Source organism: Amborella trichopoda, chromosome 11 (genome assembly GCF_054954075.1).
Source record: "Amborella trichopoda isolate Santa Cruz 75 chromosome 11, AtrichopodaSantaCruz75HAP2 v2.0, whole genome shotgun sequence".
Taxonomy (NCBI): domain Eukaryota; kingdom Viridiplantae; phylum Streptophyta; class Magnoliopsida; order Amborellales; family Amborellaceae; genus Amborella; species Amborella trichopoda.
In genome coordinates this window covers 3,164,758-3,189,367 of record NC_142346.1, presented here as the reverse complement: position 1 = coordinate 3,189,367, position 24,610 = coordinate 3,164,758, and the positions used below count along the sequence as shown (strand labels likewise).

At 35.6% G+C, this 24,610-nt stretch overlaps 2 protein-coding genes across 7 annotated transcripts; both read right to left on the bottom strand.

Annotated features, from left to right (window-relative positions):
• Positions 1-2,467: 2,467 nt before the first annotated feature.
• Positions 2,468-12,860, bottom strand: LOC18441309 (uncharacterized). 2 transcript variants are annotated; one of them, XM_011627656.3, is made up of 3 exons: positions 12,461-12,860; positions 3,513-3,724; positions 2,468-3,231 (listed from the first exon to the last, which is right to left on the bottom strand). In XM_011627656.3, the coding sequence occupies exons 1-2, from the start codon at positions 12,716-12,718 to the stop codon at positions 3,551-3,553; spliced, it is 432 nt and encodes a 143-aa protein (XP_011625958.1). In that variant the 5' UTR covers positions 12,719-12,860; the 3' UTR covers positions 2,468-3,231; positions 3,513-3,550. The 2 variants fall into 2 exon arrangements, with proteins under 2 accessions (XP_011625958.1, XP_011625959.1); XM_011627657.3 differs by having other exon boundaries at positions 2,468-2,832.
• Positions 12,861-15,549: 2,689 nt separating this feature from the next.
• LOC18441310 (putative purple acid phosphatase 20) lies at positions 15,550-22,836 on the bottom strand. Of its 5 annotated transcripts, XR_016044519.1 has the most exons (7): positions 22,689-22,836; positions 22,438-22,609; positions 20,431-20,722; positions 17,316-17,884; positions 17,103-17,229; positions 16,865-16,953; positions 15,550-15,924 (listed from the first exon to the last, which is right to left on the bottom strand). XR_016044519.1 is itself a non-coding variant. In XM_020671609.2 (6 exons), exons 2-6 carry the CDS (start codon positions 22,579-22,581, stop codon positions 15,741-15,743), a joined length of 1,278 nt encoding a protein of 425 aa, XP_020527268.1. In that variant the 5' UTR covers positions 22,582-22,609; positions 22,689-22,836; the 3' UTR covers positions 15,550-15,740. The 5 variants fall into 5 exon arrangements, 3 of the variants coding, with proteins under 3 accessions (XP_020527268.1, XP_006851491.1, XP_088708144.1); XR_016044518.1 differs by having other exon boundaries at positions 22,438-22,732; XM_020671609.2 differs by lacking the exon at positions 17,103-17,229.
• Positions 22,837-24,610: the final 1,774 nt, after the last annotated feature.

The window sequence follows — 24,610 nt, the reverse complement described above, 5'->3', positions numbered from 1 at the left end:
TTTATTGCAAGTTATGATTTAAGGTGAGGTTTAATGATTAAAATGATAAGGTTGCATGGATAGTAATGTGAGATAGATTTACACATGTTAAACTACATGTAAGATGCAATGATGTTCCACTTGTTACTCACCAAGAGCTTCACATTTTATTCATGTAGGCGCCAATAGTAATCTAAATTTGGTAGAATTTAGAGACTGGTAGGAATGGGCCGGGTCGCCTGGTTCGGCTGGTCGTGCAGGCCCTAAAAAACTAGAGCCTAGGCCATGAAACATGACCCGAGGCCTAGGCAACCACAGCCCAAAGTTAAGGCCAGGGCAGGCTTGGCCCAAGTTTTCGCGGCCAGTTTAAGCCAGGCCAAGGGCTGCCCGGCCCGTTTAGAGAGAGAGATTTATGAAATAGATTTACACGTTAATTCACATGTTAGAAGCAATGATGTTCCCTTATGACTCACAGGAGCTTTCGGTTTGCTCACATGTTGCTCATGCAGACGCCAACAGTAATCCAAATTTCGTTGTATTTCTTATGAGGAGAGAGAGAGAGGAAACCACCAGGTCAGGGGTAAAAATCAGTAAGAAAAATCGGGCGGTTAGAATTTTAGCCGCCCGGTTAATTGAACCGGATACCGGCTGGTGTCAGTGTTGGCCTGTATTGGTGAACCGGCTAGGTATTTTAAAAAAATTCAAAACAAATTATATAAAATCCAAAAACTAATGGATTTTGTTTGTAATGTATTTTTTTAATGTTTTCATCATTTTGGAAAGGATGGGAAGTTGTTGTCGCCATTAATACTTATTTTTACATTTTTTTCTTGTTTTTTTGAAAAAAATTCAAAATTACCTCCGGACACAAATTGATTTTTTGAAATTTTTTTTATAATTAATTTTCAACTTCATTTAGATGTGTTTTATTTAATCATGCTTTAAATATATTTTTTATATTTTTTTTTATATTTTGTTTTTACCGCCGGAGACTTACCCGGTTAGACCGGTTGAACCAACCAATTTGCCGGTTAGGCAGGTTGAACCTTTTCCGGCCCCATGTCTGGTTAACCACTCCGGTTCAACTTTTCAAGAAAGAAAAAAAAAAAACTCATTAGTTGGGGAAAGTTGATATCAAAATTTCGAAGCTTTAGCCGTGACCTACTGAAATTTCAAGAGAATGGTCAGTGATAATTATTTGGTATGGTAACTTCCAAAGAGATTGTGACTTGTGGTACCAGATTTTAGCTGGTGGTAATGATAAATATATACTCGTCACGTTACTATCCAGCCCCTATGCCAAATCCATAATGGGCGGTGTATTTTTGGCAGGGTTATGGGCCCAAAGAGCATCAGTGCATGATGGTAATAATGTCAAATTGAGTGTCGGTAAAAACCTCTAAGAAAATTGCTTCAATAAAATTCAAATATTACAAAAAAAATCCATTTTACTTTAGAATTTAAAAATAGTTTTCATTATTCCATATTTAGTCCCACTTTTAGGAATATACTTTAATTTTCTTATTTCTGAAATTTGGTCGTCTCTCTCACCACCTGTAAAAAAAATTGATGTAAAAAAATAGTAAAAATACCAAAATATCCCTACAAGATCACGAGTATTTTGGTAATTTTATTTTTTTCAATTATTTTTTACATTTTATATAGGTGTAGAAGTATCCTTGAACAAAGTAAATTAAAGTACACTACACTCTATCAAAAAGTAGTTCAGAAATATTTTGTTTTTCTATAAATTTCACTTAAAATGTATGCTTCAATTACAACATGGACCCTAACATTCTTTGAACTAGTATGGCATTAGAAAAAAGATTGGGACAATCTCGCGGCACTAAGAAATGTGAGGTGTATAATAGTTATTATCAATTATACTATCAGGATCTAATAGTTATTATCAATTATACTATCAGGATCTAATGATCCTATAAAAACATTAAAAATTTTGAGCAGAATGACAAATCAGGATTCATGATTACCTCAATTATCTTCAAAAAAACATTGAAGCTTAAGACCAATGGGATAATATTATGTTCTAAGAAGCGCCTGTTTTGCCCCAGCTCCTACCACTTCTCATCAAATTTTTTATATTAAAATTTTAATACACAAAATCCCAAAGAATGAACCAGCTCATATGGTTTATAGGTGAGTGACTGGTTCCATCCACCGTCTAAGTTCTTAAAATACGGCTCAATATATTTGATAACAAGCTCATTGAGCAAAAAAAATTACGTAGAAAATACCTTTCCTGTTCATGCTTTGTAAGCAGCTACAAAAGGAGGGTACAATTTAAAAGATAAAATTGATCAAACCACATCTATGATTTAAATTATTTAACATCTCACCTGTACTTTATAATCTAACTTCAAATTGCCCATCAATCTTTTGATCAAATTTCAAATTGCCCATCGAATGACACATCAAAATAGGTTTTGAAATTTATCAAAATATATCTGGTAAAATGTTAAATAGTGTCTTGATAAAATGCCCCTTTTAAAAAACATGTGTAACATAACAAAGTGTTACATGGAACTCCACGAAGGAGCATCTAGGTGCACTCAATCCCCATCTTCCATCATAAGAATGGATGGTGGATGCCCCAAGTGTCCCGTGCACATGTTCTTCCTTTTCAGAAAAGGAAAGTACAAAACAATGCTCATGACCATAGTGAATCAATTGTCCTCAGGTTCATCGCCCATCCAACCAACTAATTAGATGGTGTTGTCAAGAAAGTGGGACAACCCATGAAATTCATACGATGTTCTCATGAGTAACCCTCTCTATCCACCACTGTCTAGCCTGTTAATTGGCAGTAGTGATGACATCATGACCATAAATTTCCTGTGGACACAAGGATTATAGTATTTGCTTCAGAAGGCAAATTGTTTACTCCTCCATCCCAGCCCCCTTGTCAATGCCTAGCCCAAAGAAGAAAGTACACATACCGGAAGAAAGTTATCTCATGATCCATGACTATAGTAAATGTACGGTCATTATGCGATCACCATCAAATTTAACTATGGATGGTGATAGAAAGAGAATAAGACCCACCAGAATTTAACATGATCCAAGTTATTGATTCCCCCTCCCAGATCCAAGTTATTGATTCCATTTTTTTGCACTGATAGACACTAACGACCGTAAATTTGCTATAATCAAGGTTCATATTATCCCTCTCCCTGTACAAAAAACATTAATTGGATTTTTGCAAGATGGACATCAACTGAACATTTGAACAATCTGCATCAGAAAATAACAGAGTGAAATTACTCAAGAATTCAAACAACAGACCTACCTGACCCCATTTAAGAAGAGAGAAACATTAACAAGTTTACCTCAAGTTCACCCCATGGCAAAACAAAAGAATTTATTTCAGTGTGAATTGCTCCAATTTTAACGAGAGAAAACCCACAACAAACTCATTATGGAGTTCAAGTTTGAAAGAGAAAATCTACAACGAGATGGTTTAGGAGTTCTATTTAGAGAGAGAAAATCCACAACAAGATGGTTTAAGAGCTTACTCTCATGAGGTAGAGAGTCAGATAGAGCAACCATGCATTTATTTGGCTTGGGGGTGAGCAGCAATGTAGTCAATAACTTGAGCAGTGGTGGCCATCTTGTCAGAGTCTTCATTGGGTATGTCAACGGCAAACTCTTCTTCGACAGCCATCATCAATTCAGCACTGTCCAGGATATCTAACTCTAGGTCCTCAAAACTCGCAGTCGGGCTTACCTGAATAAACAAATTATTTGTAAGAAGTAGTTTCAGACTCGATGACAAATCATTCTTAGGTAGCTTCTCTCTATAGGAACCACCCACCAGGTGCTGGTGGAAGATAGAAGGGGGTGGGGGAGAGAGAGAGAGAGCGAGAGAGAGAGAGTGAGAGAGAGAGAGAGAAACCAATTATAAAAAATGAGAAAACATTTTTTTACCCACAAAAAAAAACAAAGAAAAAAAAACAAAAAAAAGAAGAAGAAAACACGGTTGTCCCTCCCTCCCTCCCCTCCCTAGGTGGGCATCAATTTGCTATCTCTGTATCTGTTAAGGAGGGTGCAGCCATGGCAGGAAGGAGGGCGTCAATATGATCTCTCCCCCCAACCCCCTTCCTTTCTCTCCTTCCCTCTCAAAGTGTATTTTTTCTGTTCAACCATGCTGTTCCTTGTATATGTTATTAATCATAACCTCAAGACATTCACCATGTTTATCGCATATAAAACACTATTCATAAGTGACATTAATAAAACCAAATCAGGTTCATGGGTAGAGTTAATAATCACTAGAATTAGGGGTATCTTTATGCATTGTCTTGTATTCTGTTGAATTGTTCTCATTATGCATTTCCTGACTGTTCGTGATCTGGTTCTGACGTGTTCAGGAGCCTATGGAATAGAGAACAGATTTATGTCCACATAATTAAGTGATCTAGTTCATTCTAGTTGCACTCACATCTTTTAAGGATCTTATACACTAGAGATTTAGCATACAACAAGAATATCATTTCATGTCAAAAACCATCAACCTCCAATGCATAACCAAGCATGTCATTGCAAGGGCTTCATTAAGAGATTAACGGGAACAGATCAAGAACTACACAGTAAAACCAATTCTTGTCTTGAACTATTGATTGCAACTATAGTGTAATCCCAAATGTGTAGGAATTTAGAATGTCCACTGCAAGGTTTCCAAAAAACAAACGTTTAGGCAAGCACCCTGTGGCGAAAACTCGTTAGATGTATGCATGCATGTGCTGTCCAAACACACATATATGTATATATTTATATTAATTTTACAATTTTTTGCATGTATATATATTGTAACCAACTCTTTTCATTCAAACATATTGCATGTTAAGAATTCAAAACTTCAAATCAGAGAAAATTTAATGGAAAATTTAAAAAAAATCCTAAGTGTATTACCGTATTACGGTATTAGTCTCCAACTCTCCATTTCCATAATCACATATACTCCCAATCATTTGAAAACCTTAGAAATTACAATAAGAAAACATAAGCTTTTGGATGCTTCTTCAAACATCAGTATTTTTTTTTTTTTGATTCACAAAACTAGGTATAATCAATTGATATAGGGCTTATAGAGATTTTTTGTTTTTTTTAACTTTAGGGGTTTAAAATACCCCCCAATACTCTTTTAAAACAAATTTGGGGGTCCAATAATACAAAAATCCCTTAGGGGTCTACTTTAAAGACGGAAATGGACCCACAGCACTGGTCATCCGCCTAAAACTGGACACTGGGGGCCCACCTGGGTCGCCTGGGCAGGTGCCTAGGTACTGGCACCTAGGGAATTATGCTCAGGCCTAAACATGCGCCCTAGGGCTCCTTGGGTGTCTAGGTGCTGGGTGGAACGTTTTTTAAACACTAGTCCACTATTCAACATAGAAGGCCACTAGTCGCAACTAAAAAAGGTATGAAGCCTTATAGTATTTAGTATTTACACATAGGGAACCGCTACTACTCCTGAACAATATAAACAAAAAATCCTCCATTGATTTAAAGCAAATATTGCCATGCAGAAGGCCTGCATAGGATCTCTAGATGTGCTAATGACTTCACTTGCTATACTCTATACAACATGAACACATGTAAATGAATACAAACTCATGCACAAGTGACAAACACATTTTGTTTACCATTCAACAAGAAATAGATGACAGCATTTGATCTTTGTTACCAAAGTGCTTACTAGGGTCGGTATTGCCATCTGAATTTGGCACTTCTTAGCAAATCTAAAACCTTAGCTAATGGAGAACAATCATTTGTAGGAGATCCAACTTTAAGAACCAAATCATAGGGTTCATCGGTATAACCTTCATTATGAGGTTCACACAATACCATGTTTCTAATGCATCTACAATAAAGGTTTATCTGATAGCCAAATTCCAGAGCAATATCATCATCATCATCATCATCATCATCAGAGACTTTTCCCAATTATTTGGGGTTGGCTAAGAATCCTGGTCCGCCATTTTGCTCTATCAAAGAACATACCCTCAGTGAGCCCATAAGTCCCCATATCTTTTCCCACTCCTTCCAACCATGTCCTTTTGAGCCTAGCCCTTACCCTTTTTGAGCCTTCTACTTAAACCGACTCGCACCTCCTGACACGTGTTGTACTGAATCTGTGTTGTACATGCCCAACCCACTTAAGTCTACTTTCTCTCATCTTATCGCCTATTGGCGACGCTCCTAAATTCTGCTAAATGTATTCAGAAATGAATTCTATTCCTTCTTTTTGTGCTACTCATCCATCTCAACATCCTCATCTCAGCCACATATCCTATGGGGAAGTAGTTTCTTGACCGCCCAACATTCTGCCCTATAAAATAAAGCTGGTCTCACAGCGATCAAATAAAACTTTGGCTGTACATCTCCATTTTCCCCACCAAGCTCTAATTCTATGTGCGACATCTTCCTTAATCTCTCATTTCCCTGGATTATCAACCCAAGATATCGAAAGTGCGCTCTTTTTTGAATTTCTTGGCAGTCAAATCTTAACTACTTCCTCGTCTCTACTCCTATTATTACTAAATTTACATTTCATGTACTCTATCTTAGTCCAACTAATTTTAAAACCCTTAGATTCTAGAGCATTCCTCCAAAGTTCTAACTTTGTATTGACACCACTTCAAGTATCATCGATCAAAACTATGTCGCCTGCGAACAACATACATAGTTTGATCGACAGAGGCATGCAAAAATTGTTCAATTCACCTCCCATAACATGCATTTTAGTATATATATAATCTAACATATTCATGCAAAATATTTTCCATAGTATGCATTTTAGTGATGGAGAAGCAAACAAGTATGTGTTGTTGGCCCAAAAAATATATATAAAAAATGAAAGGAATTCAATCAAAGTAGAAAAATAAATTAAGTATGATTTTCAAGGAAACCCATCCATTGATGCGGGAAAGAATGCATCCTATTTATTGGATTTTAAGAATATGTTTTTGGAATTTTAAGGGTTTCACTTTAGGGTTTGATTAAACCTCTTTAGGATTTGTTTTTTTTTTTTGGATTTTAGGGGTTGTTTGGAAAAGTACTTTAGAGTCCTTATAGAAATTAGTTATTTCACCAAGGATAAAAGTGTCATTACGAAGTTGCTGTAATTAAGAATATTTTAATTAAGACTTCTTTTTCAATTAGAAATCAGAATTTCTTGGAGGTAAGGTCTTATAATAAAATGGAGTTCATGCAGAGGATTTGGAAAATAGAGTTGATCTATTTTTTTTTTGGAGTTCCAGTTAAACTAAAGAGGTAAGAAGCCTGGCTTGCAAGCTTCCATCATTATTTTCAATCAATTTTTCAGTTATTTGATTTCTTTCTGTAAAATCTACATTGCATTAGTTAGTATCAAAGCAAGCCCATTCCTAATGCAGCCAAAGATATGTTGCAATTTTGAGTGATGGTTGCTGGAGGAGGTCAAGGAAGCTGAGCTAGTTGTGATGGTGTAGAAGTCATATGGAAGGAATTCAATGATCTAAAGAGAGAGATTGAAGAATTGGTGCACAAGGTATGTCAAAAATAGTCCAAGCGAAGGAGATCCGAGCATCTGGTGCATGAGGTGCACCCAACCCGCTCTAATCGATGTTCAGTCGCTCATGACAATACTGGATCTAAATCTAATCACAATGATGCGTCAGTATTAGTAGATTTTAATTCACTTCACAACCTGGGGAGAGGTAATTTTGTTGTGTGTGAGGATACTTTTGTCGTGATCTTGAAGAGACAAATTGTGAAGAAACCTTATTCTGGTCAAATTATTTCAAAAATCAGCAAGTTGTGGTTGGGAATTACCGCCGATCTTTGATAAGTGCTCAAGCGAGGATTCACACACTGCCGCTGGAGTTTGAGAAGAGATCAGATTTTAAAGAGGATGAAGAACATAGTGATGGCGAGGGGTATCTGAAAACCCTAGATGGTGAGTTAAGCCAGGAAACCTCAGGGTCTCCACTATCATGGAAGTTATGGGTGAAAATTCAGGTTTTAATGAAAGAAGAGGTTGTTGGTTTGTTTTCAGCAGAATTTTCAATGACAGTTCTGGAACAGTTGAATTTGACAAGTTTGTATCAATCCCTCATTGTACATATCAAGATACGTTGCTTAAGGATTGTTTCCTAACACCCATAAACCACAGGTTCAAGGCTCTACCTCACAGAGCAATATTTGGGTTAAATAGGATTGTGGATATGAAAGCATCTTAATACACTTCGAAACTTGAAGATGAGTTAACTCCAACCAAGGAAGTCCAATGCAGGACAAGATGCCTTTTATTTCTTAATTTTTCCTGTTGGATTTTAAGGATTTGTTTTGGAATTTTAGGGTTTTTAATCTTTCTAGGGTTTTTTTTTTTTTTGCTTTTTAGGATTTTAAGGCTTTTTAGGGGAGTAGTTAGAATCCCCTTATTGAATCTTTAGTTATTTTATGAAGGTCAAAGTGTCATTACGATTTTTTTTAAATTGAGACTTCTTTTCTATTTAGGATTAGGATTTCTTAGTTTCTAAGTAAAATCTTCCATTATTATTAGGATGTAGAGGATTTAGGAGCAGAGTTGAATATTATTTGTTTTGAGAGTCCTGGTTAAACCAATAGGCTAGAAGCTTGGCTTGTAAGCTTCCACCAAAATTTTCAATCAAATGTTCACTCCTTTAATTTCTTTCTGTAAAATCTCCACTGCATTATCCACACATTTCATCTGTGGGCACACAAAAACCCCACCACATGGACATAAATGTGATTCAAGCGTGCTCAGTTTAAAAAGTTAAATAGCTCCATCAAGGATTCTAGATTCAAGAAAACCATTTATGTTTACTCCCTGTTCTTTGATCAATTATCATCAGTTACCAATGTTTCAATTTTTTCTAGTGATGTAGCAGCCAATGAAGATGACAAACAATGACTTCGATATTTAACTTAGCAGCTAACTTATGAGATGAAGCCAGACTTGATAGTGACAAATTTTCAAGCACTACTTTGTATAATTTTGGAATGAGATGTTCAGCTAACTTCTAGGATGGTTTATATATTGGAGTTGCAAAGTGTTTTGTACACAAGTTATCGTTTGGAACATCAAATGAAATAAGGGAAGGAGGCTTTACACAATAAACAGCACATTTACGTTAGTCAAGAAGGATCCAAATCTAAATTGTTAGGAGTAAAGAGGTGTGATAGATTCATCATGAAGTGGTTTCTTAAGTTCCTTCTGCCATCCGGGTACAAGGAATCAGGAAATGCTTCAGACCATTCTTGGTTCAAAGAAGGGTGTCAAGAATAGGTGGGTTTTTTTCTTATTCAGTTATTGTTATGCGAGTGATCCAAAGCTAATTAGTGCAACTAAGAAGAAGAAGCCCATGGTCACAAGTAGGTCTGTGGAGGTCATCAAGGAGGCAACAGCATGTTTACAACCATAACATTAAGTCTTGGAGACTCTAGACACAAGCAATTATCCAAGCATCAAGAAGAGGATATCAACTTGTTAGTGTAAATGCAATGCTTCACAGGCCTCTTTAGTGGATGGAATAAGGAGGTTGGTGGCAAATTGGATGAAGCATAATGAATATTAGCTAGCCTCTCTACAATTCATGAGACATGGGATCCAACTGCTGGGTCATACAAATCATGACTCTATTTCTCAAAAAAAACAAACTGCCAGTAATCTAGGACCTATACCAGGAGATTGCTAGAGTAAGGATTGTGGTAACCTAAGATACCCAGATCATAGTTGTGGGAACCTTGGGGGTAAGGCCATGGTCCCACATAGGAACTCGATCCCGTGATTCCTCTAAGGGATCTTAGAGGGGGCTGGATTTCGAGAAATAGGGATTGCACTCCCTATAAAATGGGATCTCGGTCTACGTGCTTGTAGGATCCCTTCAAGGAGAAGAGCTACACTATTCATTGAACTACTGGTCCTCTCAATATTAGGATATGTTAAACCATGGTGCATATCACATCGTGGTATACTGGAACTATGGCATTAAAAAACTATAGTTTAATATCATAGTAATCCAATTTATGATATTATTAAACTATGTTATTGTAGTAAATTGGAGTACTATAGCTATGCATTGGTCATCGGCTAAAGTGTACGAAAATAGATTGAGCGGGCATTGGCTGGATTTATCACAAACCATTAATTTATCTTGTTTTATGTATAGTGGAGCTTAGATCCCTCCAAGTCAAAACCTTGATCCTAATGCATGGGATCTCTCTCCCAATTATGCTAGGATCTCGGTATTTAACTTGTTAAATGTACAAACGACAATCCTAACGCCAAGGAGCTTCACCTTATGGCGGTTCAGCATTTCCGAACCGATCCTACTCTCGAAACCGCTCCTGCCTCCAATAACTATGACCAAGATACGGATGCATACACAAACTTCGTGGATACGACTCAAGATTTCTCAAAATTCAAGACACGGATACGAATACTCGTGATTCAAAAAGCATACCGCCTAGGTGGTCCAGAAGGCCTGGGTGCATCGCCCAGGCCTCGGCGGCCAATCTGGGCGGCAGTCCCTTGGCAGCCGCCTAGGCGGTATGGAACCCTCCTAGGCGGGCGCCCAGCCCAAGGCCTGCGCCCCGCCCAGAGGTGGAAATATTTTTGTTTTCGAAGTTGACAAAATTTGATCAAAACATAACCCATTGATATTAGATTTAAGTTTTGATGTTTTATAAATCTATTGGGTGTTTTGTTAGAAGATTTTGAGTCCTTAGAAGCATCTTTGACTGGGCATCCTTTTTGGATTCGATTGGGCCGCCCAGGTTCTGAGCGTCCGCCTAGGCGCTGGGTGGCCCGGACCCTCCAGGCCGCCTAGGACTCGCCTAGCGCTTTTCGAAACACTGACGGATACAAGTATTTTATCCCACCCATCAATAAATATATCCGTTAAAAATTCTAAAACACATAAATACATGCATCCAGCACAGTCATACCATAGCATTAATTTGTAATCTTAGCAATATACTCATTTTATATTTGTCAATGATTATGTCGTCATATAATAACAAGTACTCCTAGAGTATCCAGTATCAATATCTGTGTCGACATAATGTAACACCACTAAATTAAGCACATACAAGTATCGTGAGAGGGATGTCAATACGCTGGATATCATTGTTCGCAAGTCCTAGTGGAAACCCTTGCAACATTGCAATAGAAGTTCAATCCCCCCCCCCCCCGCCCCCCCCAAACCCCCCCAAGTGGAAGCAGCCCCAGCTCTCTCTCTCTCTCTCTGCTTTATTTCTACACTTCATTCTATCTCTTTCAGCTTTATTTTTGCACTTCATTCTCTCTCTTTCAGCTTTATTTTTGCACTTCATTGTGCTTCCTGTTATGTGCCATTGTAAAATTGGAATAACTGAAAAGAAACCCTAAACATCTTGCCATAACAGGACCATTGTTTTTGATTGTTAAGACTTCTGTGAACATGGAAATTCAGAACCTCTTCCTTTAAACAGATTATCAATTTTAAAAAGAAACTATAGAAAAAAGAAAAATCAAGGTAAGGTCAAACAATTTTCAGTAAGCAGTTCCAGACCAAACTAACTTCCAAAAAATAGAAATTCAAGTAAGCATGTCCAGACCCAACTAACTGCTTTTGTTTCCTTTTCTCTTTTCTCATTTTTCTTGTCTGTTTCTAACGTTCATTACTGTGGAAACTGAACTGAACAAAGGAGAAGGAATGGATAATGGCACCCATAAAGTTAACACATGCCCCATCGAAATTAAGTTACAGAATAATAATTTTTGAACCTCATCAAACTGTAGATTGGCTGTGTAGTTGACATCTAATGGTATGAAGTTTCCATACTCGGTATCGAGCATCTTAATTTCACTGAATTCTAGTGTCAACGACTATGTAATGCTGTTCAGTTGCACTGAATTCTAGTGCCAACGACTATGTAATGCTGTTCAGCTATCGGCCTAATTATGATGATCACAAAAAATAAGCATTTCTAATCGTTAGATATTCCAAATGAAAAGGTGAGCCAATTCCTATTATGGAGTACCGAGCATCTTAATTTCACTGAATTCTAGTGTCAACGACCATGTAATGCTGTTCAGTTGCACTGAATTCTAGTGTCAACGACTATGTAATGCTGCTCAGTTATCGGCCTAATTATGATGATTACAAAAAATGAGCATTTCTAATCGTTAGATATTCCAAATGAAAAGGTGAGCCAATTCCTATAATGATCATCCATGAGAAGAGAAAGAAAAATTGATCTGAAATAGGTTATCTTCCATCTTTGTGGTTTAGAGAGAGAAAGTAATATGTTTACTAAGAAGGAAAAAAAGATGTTTCAGCATTCACTTCGAAAGTGCACAATATTCAGATCTTGATGACAATCAAAACACAATGTCCACATAAAATCTCATAGAACCTCTGCAACTATTCACCAATACAATGATCTCAAGATTTTTTAGAGAGAGAAAACTCACTTTTGAGGGGTCTATGAAGGGCTTCGACTTAAGCAATTCCATAACCCTTCTTGTGACCTCTTCGTTATCAATGAAAGTCGCAGGAGAATAGGCCACTTGAGAGAAACTCCTCATTCCAAATGCTCCCAAAATATTAGGGTTTTTTTTCACAGTTTCGCCATGGTCAATGATGGATAAAGCAGGTGTCGAATTCCTGCACTTCTCTGCCAATTTCCAGGAGGATCTGAACAGCCGTATCCCAGTCCCCGCGCTCTGCATTTTGTCTCTCTAAAAAAACCCTAAACTTTTGGAAGGTTTTCGAGCAAAGCAGTGTGAGTACTGTTTGATTCGCCGATTAGCAGTGGGCTTTTGGTAATTACAGGGAAAGGGATCAGTCTCATCCGCTCAAGGGTTCGGCCCCAGATGAAACATAAACGATCTACGTTTTGAAAACTTTGCTAGCGGAACTGAACGGGGTTCGTTCGTTACGATTTTATAACAGTAACGAGCGTTATGAAGCTAAAAAGAGCAAAACATTTCGTTCACGACCACCTAAATAAACATTAAAGGAATTGGGAAAATAACGTATATATACGTTATATTTATTGTTTCACATAAATGCATCAAAATTTTCTTTATTACTCATATATCCATTTTTTTACTTCCTAACAATTTTTTTTAAGAAGACTGCCCCAGGTTTTCGAAAACTGAAATCTTTAAAGTTGCATGTTTCAAAAAAAAATTGATTTTTCAAAAACCCAAAATTAAGAATTTTTTATTTTTGAAAATCCACATATTTATAGTAGAAGCACAATTTCTTATTAGTAAGCAACGGATTGGTGTGCTAGTAGTGCTTCTTATGTAGTAAACCTCTTGGCTTCCATTCTGACGGGGGATGGGGGCTATTTTTAAAAAAAAATCTTCCAAAAAAGATGATATTTTAAAAAAAGAAAAAGTTTACATAAGGTTGCAACATTAAAATGTAGAACTACACACCTCTAAATCCATCAAAAAAAGTTGTTTTAATGTTGAAAAAAACTGTAAGGCATCGAGATGTATGAATATGAAAAAAAAAAAAGGAAAAGATTTTGTCCCAACAATAGTACATCTTGCAATATATTATCTAGATCGTCCATTTTTATTTTATAATTAGACATGAAAATAGATTTTTAGATAATCCTAAGATTTTTTTACATCAAAAATACATGTTATAATAAAATTTGAAAGTGTGCCTTAAGTGGATTGTTGAAAGTTGCAACCTTATATAAACCACACCTCGTTAAAAAAAGGTGCAATAAGTTGTTTGGGATTCGAACCCTAATAAGGCCAAAATTTATGCATTCGTACTAACCAAAAAGACATTTTAACATTTCTGATTTATATTTGAAGTATTAGAATAATGAAAAAAATTACATATATATCTATTATATTTATTGTTATTACAAAAATACCTATAGATTTTCATTAATATACATACCTATATCCATTTTCTTCAACTTCATTAACACTTATATATATATAAAAAAAAAAAGACATAATTATCAATTTTCACGAACTACCCAGTTTCAGTTTTTCAAAAACTGTAATTTAAAAATTTTCGGATGGAGACTTATGACCTTTTTTAGGATATGACTTTTAATAAAGCATAATGGAGAACCAAGATTCATGTAATCGACCACAATTAATTGTGAAAACGCTAAAATGATGATAATGATAAAAATATATGTTAAGGCTATCACAAAGATTTCTAGTATTAAAACATTTCTCGACACTATTTGATTGTTCACTTTATTTTGATTGTTTAGAGCCTTAGCTCTATACAAAATGCACCCTATATACATTAATTTTAGAGAGAGAAACTATCTTGAAGTTTTAAATTTTGAAAACAAAAAATATTTTAAAATTTTAGAGAGAGAAACTACCTGAAATTTTTTAGAGAGAGAAACTATATCAAAAATTTTAGAAAAATAAATTATCTCAAAGTTTAAGTTTTAGAGAGAGAAAGTATCTTAACATTTTAGAAAGATAAACTATATCAAAATTTAGAGTGAGAAACTGGTTAAAAAAATTTAGGCTACCTAAATTTTTATTTTGTAATAAAATTTTAGAGAGAGAAACTATCTCAAAGTTTAAGTTTTGAAGAGAGAACGTCCTTAAAATTTTAAAGACAAAAAAAACATATTAAATTTTAAAGAGAGAGACTATCTCAAAATTTATACTGTCTCAGAGTTTAAAAAACCATATTAAATTTTAAAGAGAGAAACTATCTCAAAATTTATACTGTAAAGAGAGAAACTATCTCAAAATTTATACTGTCTCAGAGTTTGAAAAACCATATTAAATTTTAAAGAGAGAAACTATCTCAAAATTTATACTGTCTCAGAGTTTAACAAACCATATTAAATTTTAAAGAGAGAAACTATCTCAAAATTTATACTGTCTCAAAGTTTAAGTTTTAAAGAGAAAAAATATCTTAGATGTTAGAGAAAGAGAGAAACAATTTGAAATTTTTTAGAGAGAGAAACTATCTCAAAAATTTTGATAGAGAGAAGCTATCCTAAATTTTATGTTTTAGAGCGGGAGTATCTTCAAATTTTAGAGAGACACTATATCAAATTTTAAAAAGAGCAAATACTAAAATATTTTAAAAATAGTGTTTTTCTAAAATATGTTAGAGAGAAAAATTATCTCAAATTTTAAATTTTTTTAAAAAAGAAAATATCTTACAATTTTAGAGAGATTTTTTCTCAAAGATTTTGAGATAGTTCCTCTCTCTAAAATTTTTAAGTAGTTTCTATATCAAAATTTTTAAACTATCTCAAATTTCAAACTTTTATAGCGGAACTCTCTCAATTTTTAGAGGGAAAATATATCATATTTTAAATTTTAAAGAGATACTATTTCAAAACTTTTAAATAGAAACTATCTTAAACTTTCAAGTTTGATGTATTCTCTCTTTATATACATGATTTCGACTATGTTTAGCAAACATTAGAAAACCCATGCTTGAGTATTTTTGTCCCTGTAAATATTTTCGTGTCGAACTTTCGCCGCGTACAAACAACCCCTAAGAGCAAACTTTTGTTAACTGAAACAAACGAGCCATAATCTCATCCAAAAGCAAGCTTTACTTTAAATATTAATAATCAAGAGTGTCAAATGTGCCATTTTTTTAGGCTTTTCTATAAACCAATTCAACCACCCCTCTCTCTCATCAATTCTCGAGTCTTTTCTCTCTCGTCAATTCTTGAAGTGTTTTCTATCTCTTTCATCTATTCTTGAGTGTGTTTGTCGTGAGAGCTTAGTGTGGGACACAAATGGTATGTGCAAGGCCAGTTAGCCAGAGTCGATCGGCCACCACTGACTCATCGTCGTCATTACGGTGCCAAGTCCAGAGCGCATGGGTCTCATTTGCAACCTGCAATTGTCCATGTCCAAAGCTGGCTTCTCTGAATAGGGACCATCCTGGTTTTGGGTCCAAAAACCTAAATTTAAAACAAAAACAAAACAGTTTTAAGAATTTTTAAGTTCATTTGTAATTAATGGATGTAAAATTATGGATTACCTATAAAGACACCGTTTATCTTTTGTACATAGAGATCACAATCATACTAAGTCGTTAGACGTCAAATTTTAAATTTAATGGCACAAAGTGTGTCATAAAGTCCAAGAATTATTTTTTTTTAGAATTTTATGACTATTCAGTAACACTCTTACAACCACTTATTTTGAAATTTAAAAGACAAAAATGATTATGACCCCCACGTACAAAAAATAAATAATCTCGTAAAATTATAAAAGTTAATTAATATACTCCCTAGCTATCAGATTTGGAACGTGGTGACTGAGGTCTATCCATCCTCCGTTCAGAAGTCCATTAAAACACTGAATGTCTGCCAAATTTTAATAGGGTATTTGAGCGCCACAACATGAGGTTTAGAGTTCAATTCTTGCTAAAATCCCTAGTTAACATTCAAAAGAAAAAGAAAAAAAATTGAAAATATAGTGTGCTCCTCTTGTACTTTTCCAAATTATAAATACTCGGTCCTCCTTTCAAAGACACTTTCTATGAGTTCCTGGACTCATATGTAGAAATGCGGCCCCCTTTTACTAATCCATTTATCAAATATAACTTTGACCCTGATTTTTAAGAAATATACAAACCCTAATATGAAGATCATTAATGTGCTAAAAAAGAAAAACCTCAAAATGATATTTTTTAAAAAGAAATATTTACCTTTACCTTTTTCTTGGAGGTACCATCACTTACATCCATGTTTAGATGGATTGTTTACGCTCGGGAGACGCAAATGTAGAAAGGGTAATCCCCGACCCATATACTACATTTCGTTGAAAATAAACAAAAATAACAAGAGAAATCTAGTAAAATGCGTGTTAGTAAGAGGGTGAATATGATTAGCATACTTGTTTGCAAGGCCCTCCTTGTTGCCACCATCACCAATCGTGATATGCACCGGACCACAATTGTTAGGTTGGTTATTATACACTTGAGCCTAAAATTCACAAACATAACACCTTATTAATAGAAGCAATTTTCTAAAAAAAATAAAAAATACTAATCATTGTCATAGTACTACTGGTAACCAACTATATGAAAAAAAGAGTTTTTTTTAGGTAATTCAGTGGGAAAGATAGCCCCTACCTTTTTTTTTCAAATAATTTTGGAATTAGTTTTTGAAGGTGTTAGTGGGGTGGTGTCAGTCGAAGTGGAAACCACAACGTGGTGGTGGTGAAGGTGTGAAGTGCTATCCAACGACGCCAGCCCCTTTCTATTTAAAAAGAAAAAAGTTTGAATTATGCAATGCATTGTACAGTAACAAATAACACTAAAAAGATTCAGGCTTTACGAACTTACAAAACGCTCATAGGCATGGACATGACCAGCAAACACAACATCAACCCTTGCACCATAAAGCAACTCTTCCATGGCTTTCCTCATGTCTTCCCCTTCCCCCTGATGGGCAGAATTGGTATTGTACCATGGAGCATGTATGAATGCAAGAAGCCATGGTGTCCTCTTCCTATCAACCTTAGCCAAATCAGATTGAAGCCACTGATACTGAGCTGATCCTTGATCGAAGTCGGTGTAAGAGCCCAACATGAGAACATGGACACTAGGGACCTCGAAGGAGTAGAACAGGTTTGAATCCGAGCCACTCTCTTCAAAGGGCATGTGCCATCTTGCCTTGTAAGCCTTGAAAGAGTCAGGAGCTATCAGAAAAATCTTCTCTATCTCATGGTTTCCCTGTGTCACCATCCATGGCCTTTGGCTAGCCAAGGGCTCAATCAGGCGACCGAATGAGTCCCATAGGCTTTGAATACTATCGGCGTATGAGAGATCACCCGGCAACAATAGCATGTCATAGCCTGAATTTTCAATGTGTTGCAGTGTTGTCTTTGTCCATCCTGTTTGTCCAAGATCACCTGCATTTGGACCAAGTTCTCAGCTGGTGATTTAACTAGTGAACAACATTAAGAAAAATAATGCATAGTGAATAACATTAAGAAAAATATTATTACATTGCCCAAAACTTTAATCAATGGCATAGGTGCTTATAGCGAGAAGTAGAATGAGAACTCAATCATATATTGCAAGCTGTTATTGGCATACTCTGATTCGAATGTTCTTATGCGACTTTAACATACCCAAACCAAATATATACTTATCGAGATAAGATTAGGTATTATCTACAAAGAGATCATTTATTTTTTGTACATAGAAGTCACAATCATTATTGTCCCTTAAATTTCAAAATGGATGGTTGCAAGAGTGTCATTGAATACACAAAATTTCAAAAAAAAATAAAAATCTTGGACTTCGTGACTCACCCTCAGCCATCCAATTTGACATCTAATGAGTGGAAATGAATATGACCTCCATGTACAAAAAACAAATGATCCCTTTGTAAACAATCCCATAAGATTATTTATCATGGGTACAATAAAACCACAGTTACCCCTAATCGTTATACAGGAAATCAAATTTTCATATGATTTTATGTAGAAAAATGCCACACTCCAATCATTTAGTTTTACATTTCAAGGCTTGGGGGTGTTCGCCACATATATGTACCAAAAGTAATGATCTCTTTGCTTACAACCCCCAATGAAATTTAGTTCTAATTTGTATTGAGGAGTCCGTATTACATGCATAGGGATGGGGTGGGCCAGTCTTCACCCTAGCCTAGACCCACTCCATATAGGGCAGGCCTCAGTCAAGTACAATTCAAGAAAAAAAAAAAATGAAAGAAAAGAGGAACAAAGAGCTGGCCTAGGCTAAACAAGGCCGGCCCCGGCCCAAGCCTACTCTTAGGCTACAAAATGTGGCCAGGGGCCTGGGCCGACCTGCCCAATGCCAGCCAAGGTTTCACAAACAAAATGCATACCACTATGCACCAACGGTCATAATATAAATATTAGTTAAATTTGGTCAAGGCCATAGCTAAAGCTTGATCCAACTCAAGCTAAGACTTATAATCAAAGTTGATGAGATGTAGACATCAAGCTTCACTAAGGACAAATGCCAATAACTAACAAGTAAACCCATCCCCTAGCATAAATTTCTATGACCTCATTGTATTACACTGTATCATCGCCTATGGCGCCCATGTATCCCACATAAAATTTTGACAAATGGCAAAAAATTTCAAGGTCAAATAGCCATGATCCTCTAGAAAATCATGCATACGTTAACAATGTTGGCCATTCTTTTGCCATAAAAGTAAGATCACAATAGCAATTACATGTCTTCGTACCTTTCTAAGGCTTTCCAAGGAGTGATTTTAAAAACTCTTGATCGGCACGGAATGGCTCGGTCTAACCAGGGAATCAGTTTTGCCGATTCTATTAATATACAAAAAATCATTCACGTCTAGAAGAGAACAAGCCATTTGCTACAGTAAAACAATGTTTGCTATAGTAAAAATGCTCATTCACCGATTCAAACCGATTTTTGCGATGCTTGATGCTAGTCATCGATCCATTTTTGAAATACGGGGTAATAGCTCGTTTTTAACTATTTAAGTAGTATGTAAGAACTTGGAATCGGGTGTCAACTTGGGGCGAGTAGGCTCACAAATTCGTGGCAAGTTGGCCCTAAATGGTGAAGAAGATTATGATGCCAGGCACAAAAGTCCCCAAAACCCGAGAATCAACTCGGTCCTTAAAGTTTAGATTTGAGTAGTTATTTAATAATGTTATATCTCAAGTTCGATTCCTCCTACTGAATCTGCCCCAACATAGAATAATGATCAACCTAATCCTTCAAGTCAATTCTATACAATCTAGGGCGATTTCCTAGAACTACAGCTAGGGGTGGCAATGGATCCAGACCAGACCCGGGACCCAACAGGTATACCCAACACAAGTCTAAGTATGGGTCCAAAGGTCCAACATTTGGACCTCGTGGGTCGGGTTTGGGTCCAAAATCTAGACCCAAACACTATTTGGATCCGGGTCAGGGTCCAGTTAGCCATACCCGTAAATTGTTAGAGATAAAATACTTCAAGCCCTATTCATTTTGGGGTATTAAGGATCGTATACAATAAGAACTCGTAGTCATCTTTAGCTATTAAACGACAAATCAGATTACTTAAAATCTAATGGCGGGTGATTATGACCTTATTGCCAATAATATGGGTATATGATGATAAAAAAAAAAAAAGAGTAGAAGCTCATGGTGAGGGTGGCAATGGACTTGACCCAACCCGAGACGCGATGGGTACGAGTATAGGTCCAACTTTTGGACCCGACGGGTTGGGTCTGGGTCCAAAACTTGGACCTGAATACTATTCAAGTCTGGGTCTGGGTCCATCCAGACCTGACCCGTACCCGACCCGTTGCCACCCCTAACTGCAGCCCGCTTGTTTGAGCTTACTCGAAATATTTTGAGTCACCTTTAAGTTATTTCAATCTGATTTTAGGTAAATGTATAAAGAGAAGTAACAAAAAAAAAAATGGTAAATACTAACCTACGACAACAAATTTGATGGGAAGCTTAGAGGGTGGGGTCTTGAAGGAGTACTCCTTGCCACTAAAGCCACCACAGCGGTAGAAATAAACGGTCTCGGGCTTCAAAGGACCTATAATAACGTCGTGTATTTGGCCTGATTTGTACAAAACATAAGAATATGTAGACGTATTTCCGGTTGCCGATGCATCGTATATCCCAGATGACGTTCCATATTCAACAGACGGTGTGGATTCATCGTCAGTTATCCATGAGATCCTCATCCTGTCATTGCCTACTAGTGAAATATGCACCTGCCCGAAAATAGAAAAACAAAAAGAAAAGAGAAAAATAAGTCACGTGAAGTCGTACACACTGGAAATAAAAATTTTCTCAGAATGGTAATTTCAAAAAAAAATTTTAAAAAAAAAGTAATTAGAAACTTCAAAACGACTTTTTCAAATCTTCTTATTTTTGACAAAGTAGGATGAAGTTAGTGCCACTAAAGTTTAGCAAAAATATAAGAGCAACATTCCTTAGGCTCTACAAACCTCTCTCTCTCTCCATAGAAGCCAGAAGTGTCAGGCCGTGCATTGACTCTCTCTTTCTCTTGCTCTCTCTCATTTGTCATTAAAACAAGACAAATAAATAGGAAAGGACGAAATTAGGCTAATTTTAGGCAAAATTCAAAGGAAAATTGTTTCATGCGGGCTGGACCGACCACATTCAAAAAGTGTAAAACATCCATCTCCAAAATTAACGGTCAGGGTACCATCCTTGTGCCACATTTTAATTATCATTGTGCCACATTTTAATTTTTGCTCAGTTCCAAAGCGGTCCAGCTATGGGGACATCAGACCGCTCTAGAACCGGCTGTGAGCCCTAAATCTGTTTTAAAGTTGTCTGCGGTCCCCATCCTCATAGCTCTTTGTTTAATTTTTATGGAATTAAAGAGCGGTCCGAAGATGGAGACATCGGACAGCTCTTTGGACGAAGTAAAGTGAACCCTACAAACAAAAAAAAAACTTAAAAAAATAGATTAAAAATCAGTCCTAAAAACAAACAAAAAAAATAAAATTAAATAGCGGTATGAGGATGGCATCTCCGGGCTCTAAGGTAAGTTTGAAAAATTTTAAAAAATGTGGGTTAACGGTGCCCAAAATTAACACATTATAAATATGGAAAATGACAGACCCTCTCTTCCCCGAACCCAAAGGATCACAACTAAATTTTAAAAAAAATTATTGGGTGGAGAACTTTAACTTTTTCAAATTTAATTGTGATCTTTTGGGGTCCTGTGTACATGGTGTGAGAGGGTATGATAAGATCATTACTTTTCTTATTTTCCTAAATTTGTGTCCGCATATGAGTTACTCTTACATGAACTCCAGTCGAGTCCAAAAAGTAAAGAAATCGAGCTAGAATTAGATAAAAAGAGGCATCTATATTGACCAGAAGCCCCTTAGACCCGGCCATAATACCAAACGTACATACTAAAACTACCCCACAGAGAGAGAAAGATTGGAAACTCTGCAAGGTTTGAGATTCTACGTTTCATTTACAGAGGTCCTCTGTGTATCCTCTTGTTAATCCACAAACAGTTTCTCATACGTAAACAAAAGGCAAAATAATCGCCAAGAGAAACAACTAAAGAAACCAGCTTTTTTATTTTATTAAAATAGAGAAAAATAAATAAAAGACAAAACAGCGAGAATTGCGCCCTAAGCCCCACAAAATATTAAAAAACCTAGAAAAGCAAATAAAATACAGAGTTCCTAAACTACCTCCATTTACAGCAACAACAAATACACAAAAGGAAGAAAGCATCTTATTTTGTATTTGATCAAATGAGTCAACTAATTCAATAAAACCCAAAACTGCGTGCACCAAAAACAATAACAAAACAATATAAAAACCCATCGATGCTTTTTCTTCTAAAAAAATTACATAACAATACTTGGAAAACGAATTATTCAAAACCTTCGAAATCACAAAATAACAAAAGAATGAATAAGATTAAGGTATTTACCTGCTGAGGCGTTTGCTTATCCTGGTCCTTTTCTGGTAGAATTCGAAGTGTTTTTCGAGGGCGTGGCCGTACGTACTCAGATGAAACGCTCAGAAGAAAAATAGAGAACCCCAAAACCACAATACACCCTCCACGAAAAGCCATGAGATGGTCGAAAATGCAAAAACAAGAACTAGAACAATGAAAATTTAATCCAAAATGTATAATGAAAACGAAAATACAGAGGTGAACGAAAACGTAAAATCGCAAACCTCACACTCCCTTAACCGGCTTCGTGTAGTTTACAGGTTCACCCTATGTTGCCACGTGTATAGGGTTTTATAGATAGACACGTGTCACAATCATGTGGATTAACGCGGAAACGTTGCACTAGCACGGAAAAGGAAACATCAGTTGGCTGTAGAGCCCACGAGGAGCGACCTTTAAATTGTCCTCACATATCCTCCTCGTCAAGACGGATCGACAATTTTGTGTTTCACATTGTTATCTGATTATCCGATCTGAAATTTGATGGTTAAGGATGCGTCGTGATTATAAAAACTAAAATAAATTCTATATAATGTTATAACATATTTTTATTTATTAAATTTCACGTCTAAGGTTAAAAGCAATATTTAAAAGAAAGATGATCTTATAGGATCCACCCTCAAAATATCATCATTAAAGTGTGTATGGTCTTCAAAAAATCACCATTAAAGTTGATACGAATCTCTATAAAAGTTAAATTTCACACCATATGATAACTTTTCTAGAGATATGTGTCAACTTTAATGGTGATCCTTTAGAGTCCTACATACATGGATGGAGGAGGATCGTATAGGATAATTACTTTATTTAAAAATAAGGTTCCGTATCCTAGATCATCCCCGCCAAAAAACAGCCCGAATTGACAATCCGACCTAATTAAGTGATGAATAAAATTTTTGAAAAAATAAAGGACAAAAAATTTGAAAAATGTCAAAAAATAAAGCAGGATTCTCTTATTGAATCGACCGACTGGTTCCCGATGTTTAAGTAGAACTGGATCTGCCCTGATATTTCTCAATTTGAACCAGTCGATTCTGGTTTGGTTAAAAATGTTACGATTCATTTACACCAATTATACTAAGAATAAATAGTCTCATAGTATACAATCCTATATTATTAGACATAGTTTATATAAAGTGGTAATTTTTCTACTAAAATTGTTGTGATGTTCTACATTATTTATTTTAGTTCGAAGACATTTTTTTTACACAATATCAATAATATACCATCCAATTAAAATGACCGCAACCTTATAAGGTTGGCCTTTGTATAAACGTTTTTCAAGATTGTTAGGGTTCAAATTTAAGTAAGAGAAAATTCTCACAGGTAATATGTGCTATTTATAATCACAAGTGTTACCACAGTCTAAATAGTAGATGGACGATGATAAAAGAGAAAATGATTCTCAATAGAACATGATTTTGGGTCCCACTATCCCCATGACTATTCAACGAAATACTAATTTGGCGGTGATCAAACCAATGGCACAAGCCGAAGCGTATTTGTTGTGTTGTTGTTAGTGTAGGCCCCATTTGGATCCCGGTTTACACTTGTTCCGTCCACTCAAAGTTTCTGAGCCTCGGTTTTCATTAAATTTGGACTGCTCTGACGATCATAGTTACATTTGATATTTAAATTTTAATAAATTTTTTGTTAATTTAAATATCTTAAAATTTAAAGCATTCAGTCTTCTTATTAAAGAATACCTACTAAAAATATTAAAAAATAATTTAAAAAATAAAAAAGATCGTATACAACGAGACCAATTAGCCTTTTATACAATGGGATCACAATTACTTACAACTATCTGATGTGAAATTTAATAGTTTAGATAGATCAGTAAACTCGAGAAATTTTTTTTTGAAGTTTGAACTTGGTCAATGAAATACTTGCAGCCATCCAATTTCACATCCAATGGACAAGATTAATGTGACCACCTAGTACAAAAGGTAAATTGTCTCATTCTATACTTTTCCAAAATAAATTAACCTCAATACCCCTAAAAATTTTAGAGGTATTTTAGTATAATTCATTTTTATAAATTACCTTTTAATATTTTTTTCAAGTGCATCTATTTTTCAAAGTAGACTCTAAAAAATTCAAATAATTTGGATTTGTATAAAGAAAACTAAAAGTTAGTGATGAA

Coding starts and splice junctions, on each gene's coding strand:
- LOC18441309 (XM_011627656.3), bottom strand. CDS start 12,718: ATGCAGAGCGCGGGGACTGGGATACGGCTGTTCAGATCCTCCTGGAAA. Junction 3,725..12,460: donor CCTTCATAGACCCCTCAAAA/GTGAGTTTTCTC, acceptor TTGTTTATTCAG/GTAAGCCCGACTGCGAGTTT.
- LOC18441310 (XM_020671609.2), bottom strand. CDS start 22,581: ATGGCTTTTCGTGGAGGGTGTATTGTGGTTTTGGGGTTCTCTATTTTT. Junction 20,723..22,437: donor ATAAGCAAACGCCTCAGCAG/GTAAATACCTTA, acceptor ATTTTCGGGCAG/GTGCATATTTCACTAGTAGG. Junction 16,954..17,315: donor TCCATGCCTATGAGCGTTTT/GTAAGTTCGTAA, acceptor TGTGAATTTTAG/GCTCAAGTGTATAATAACCA.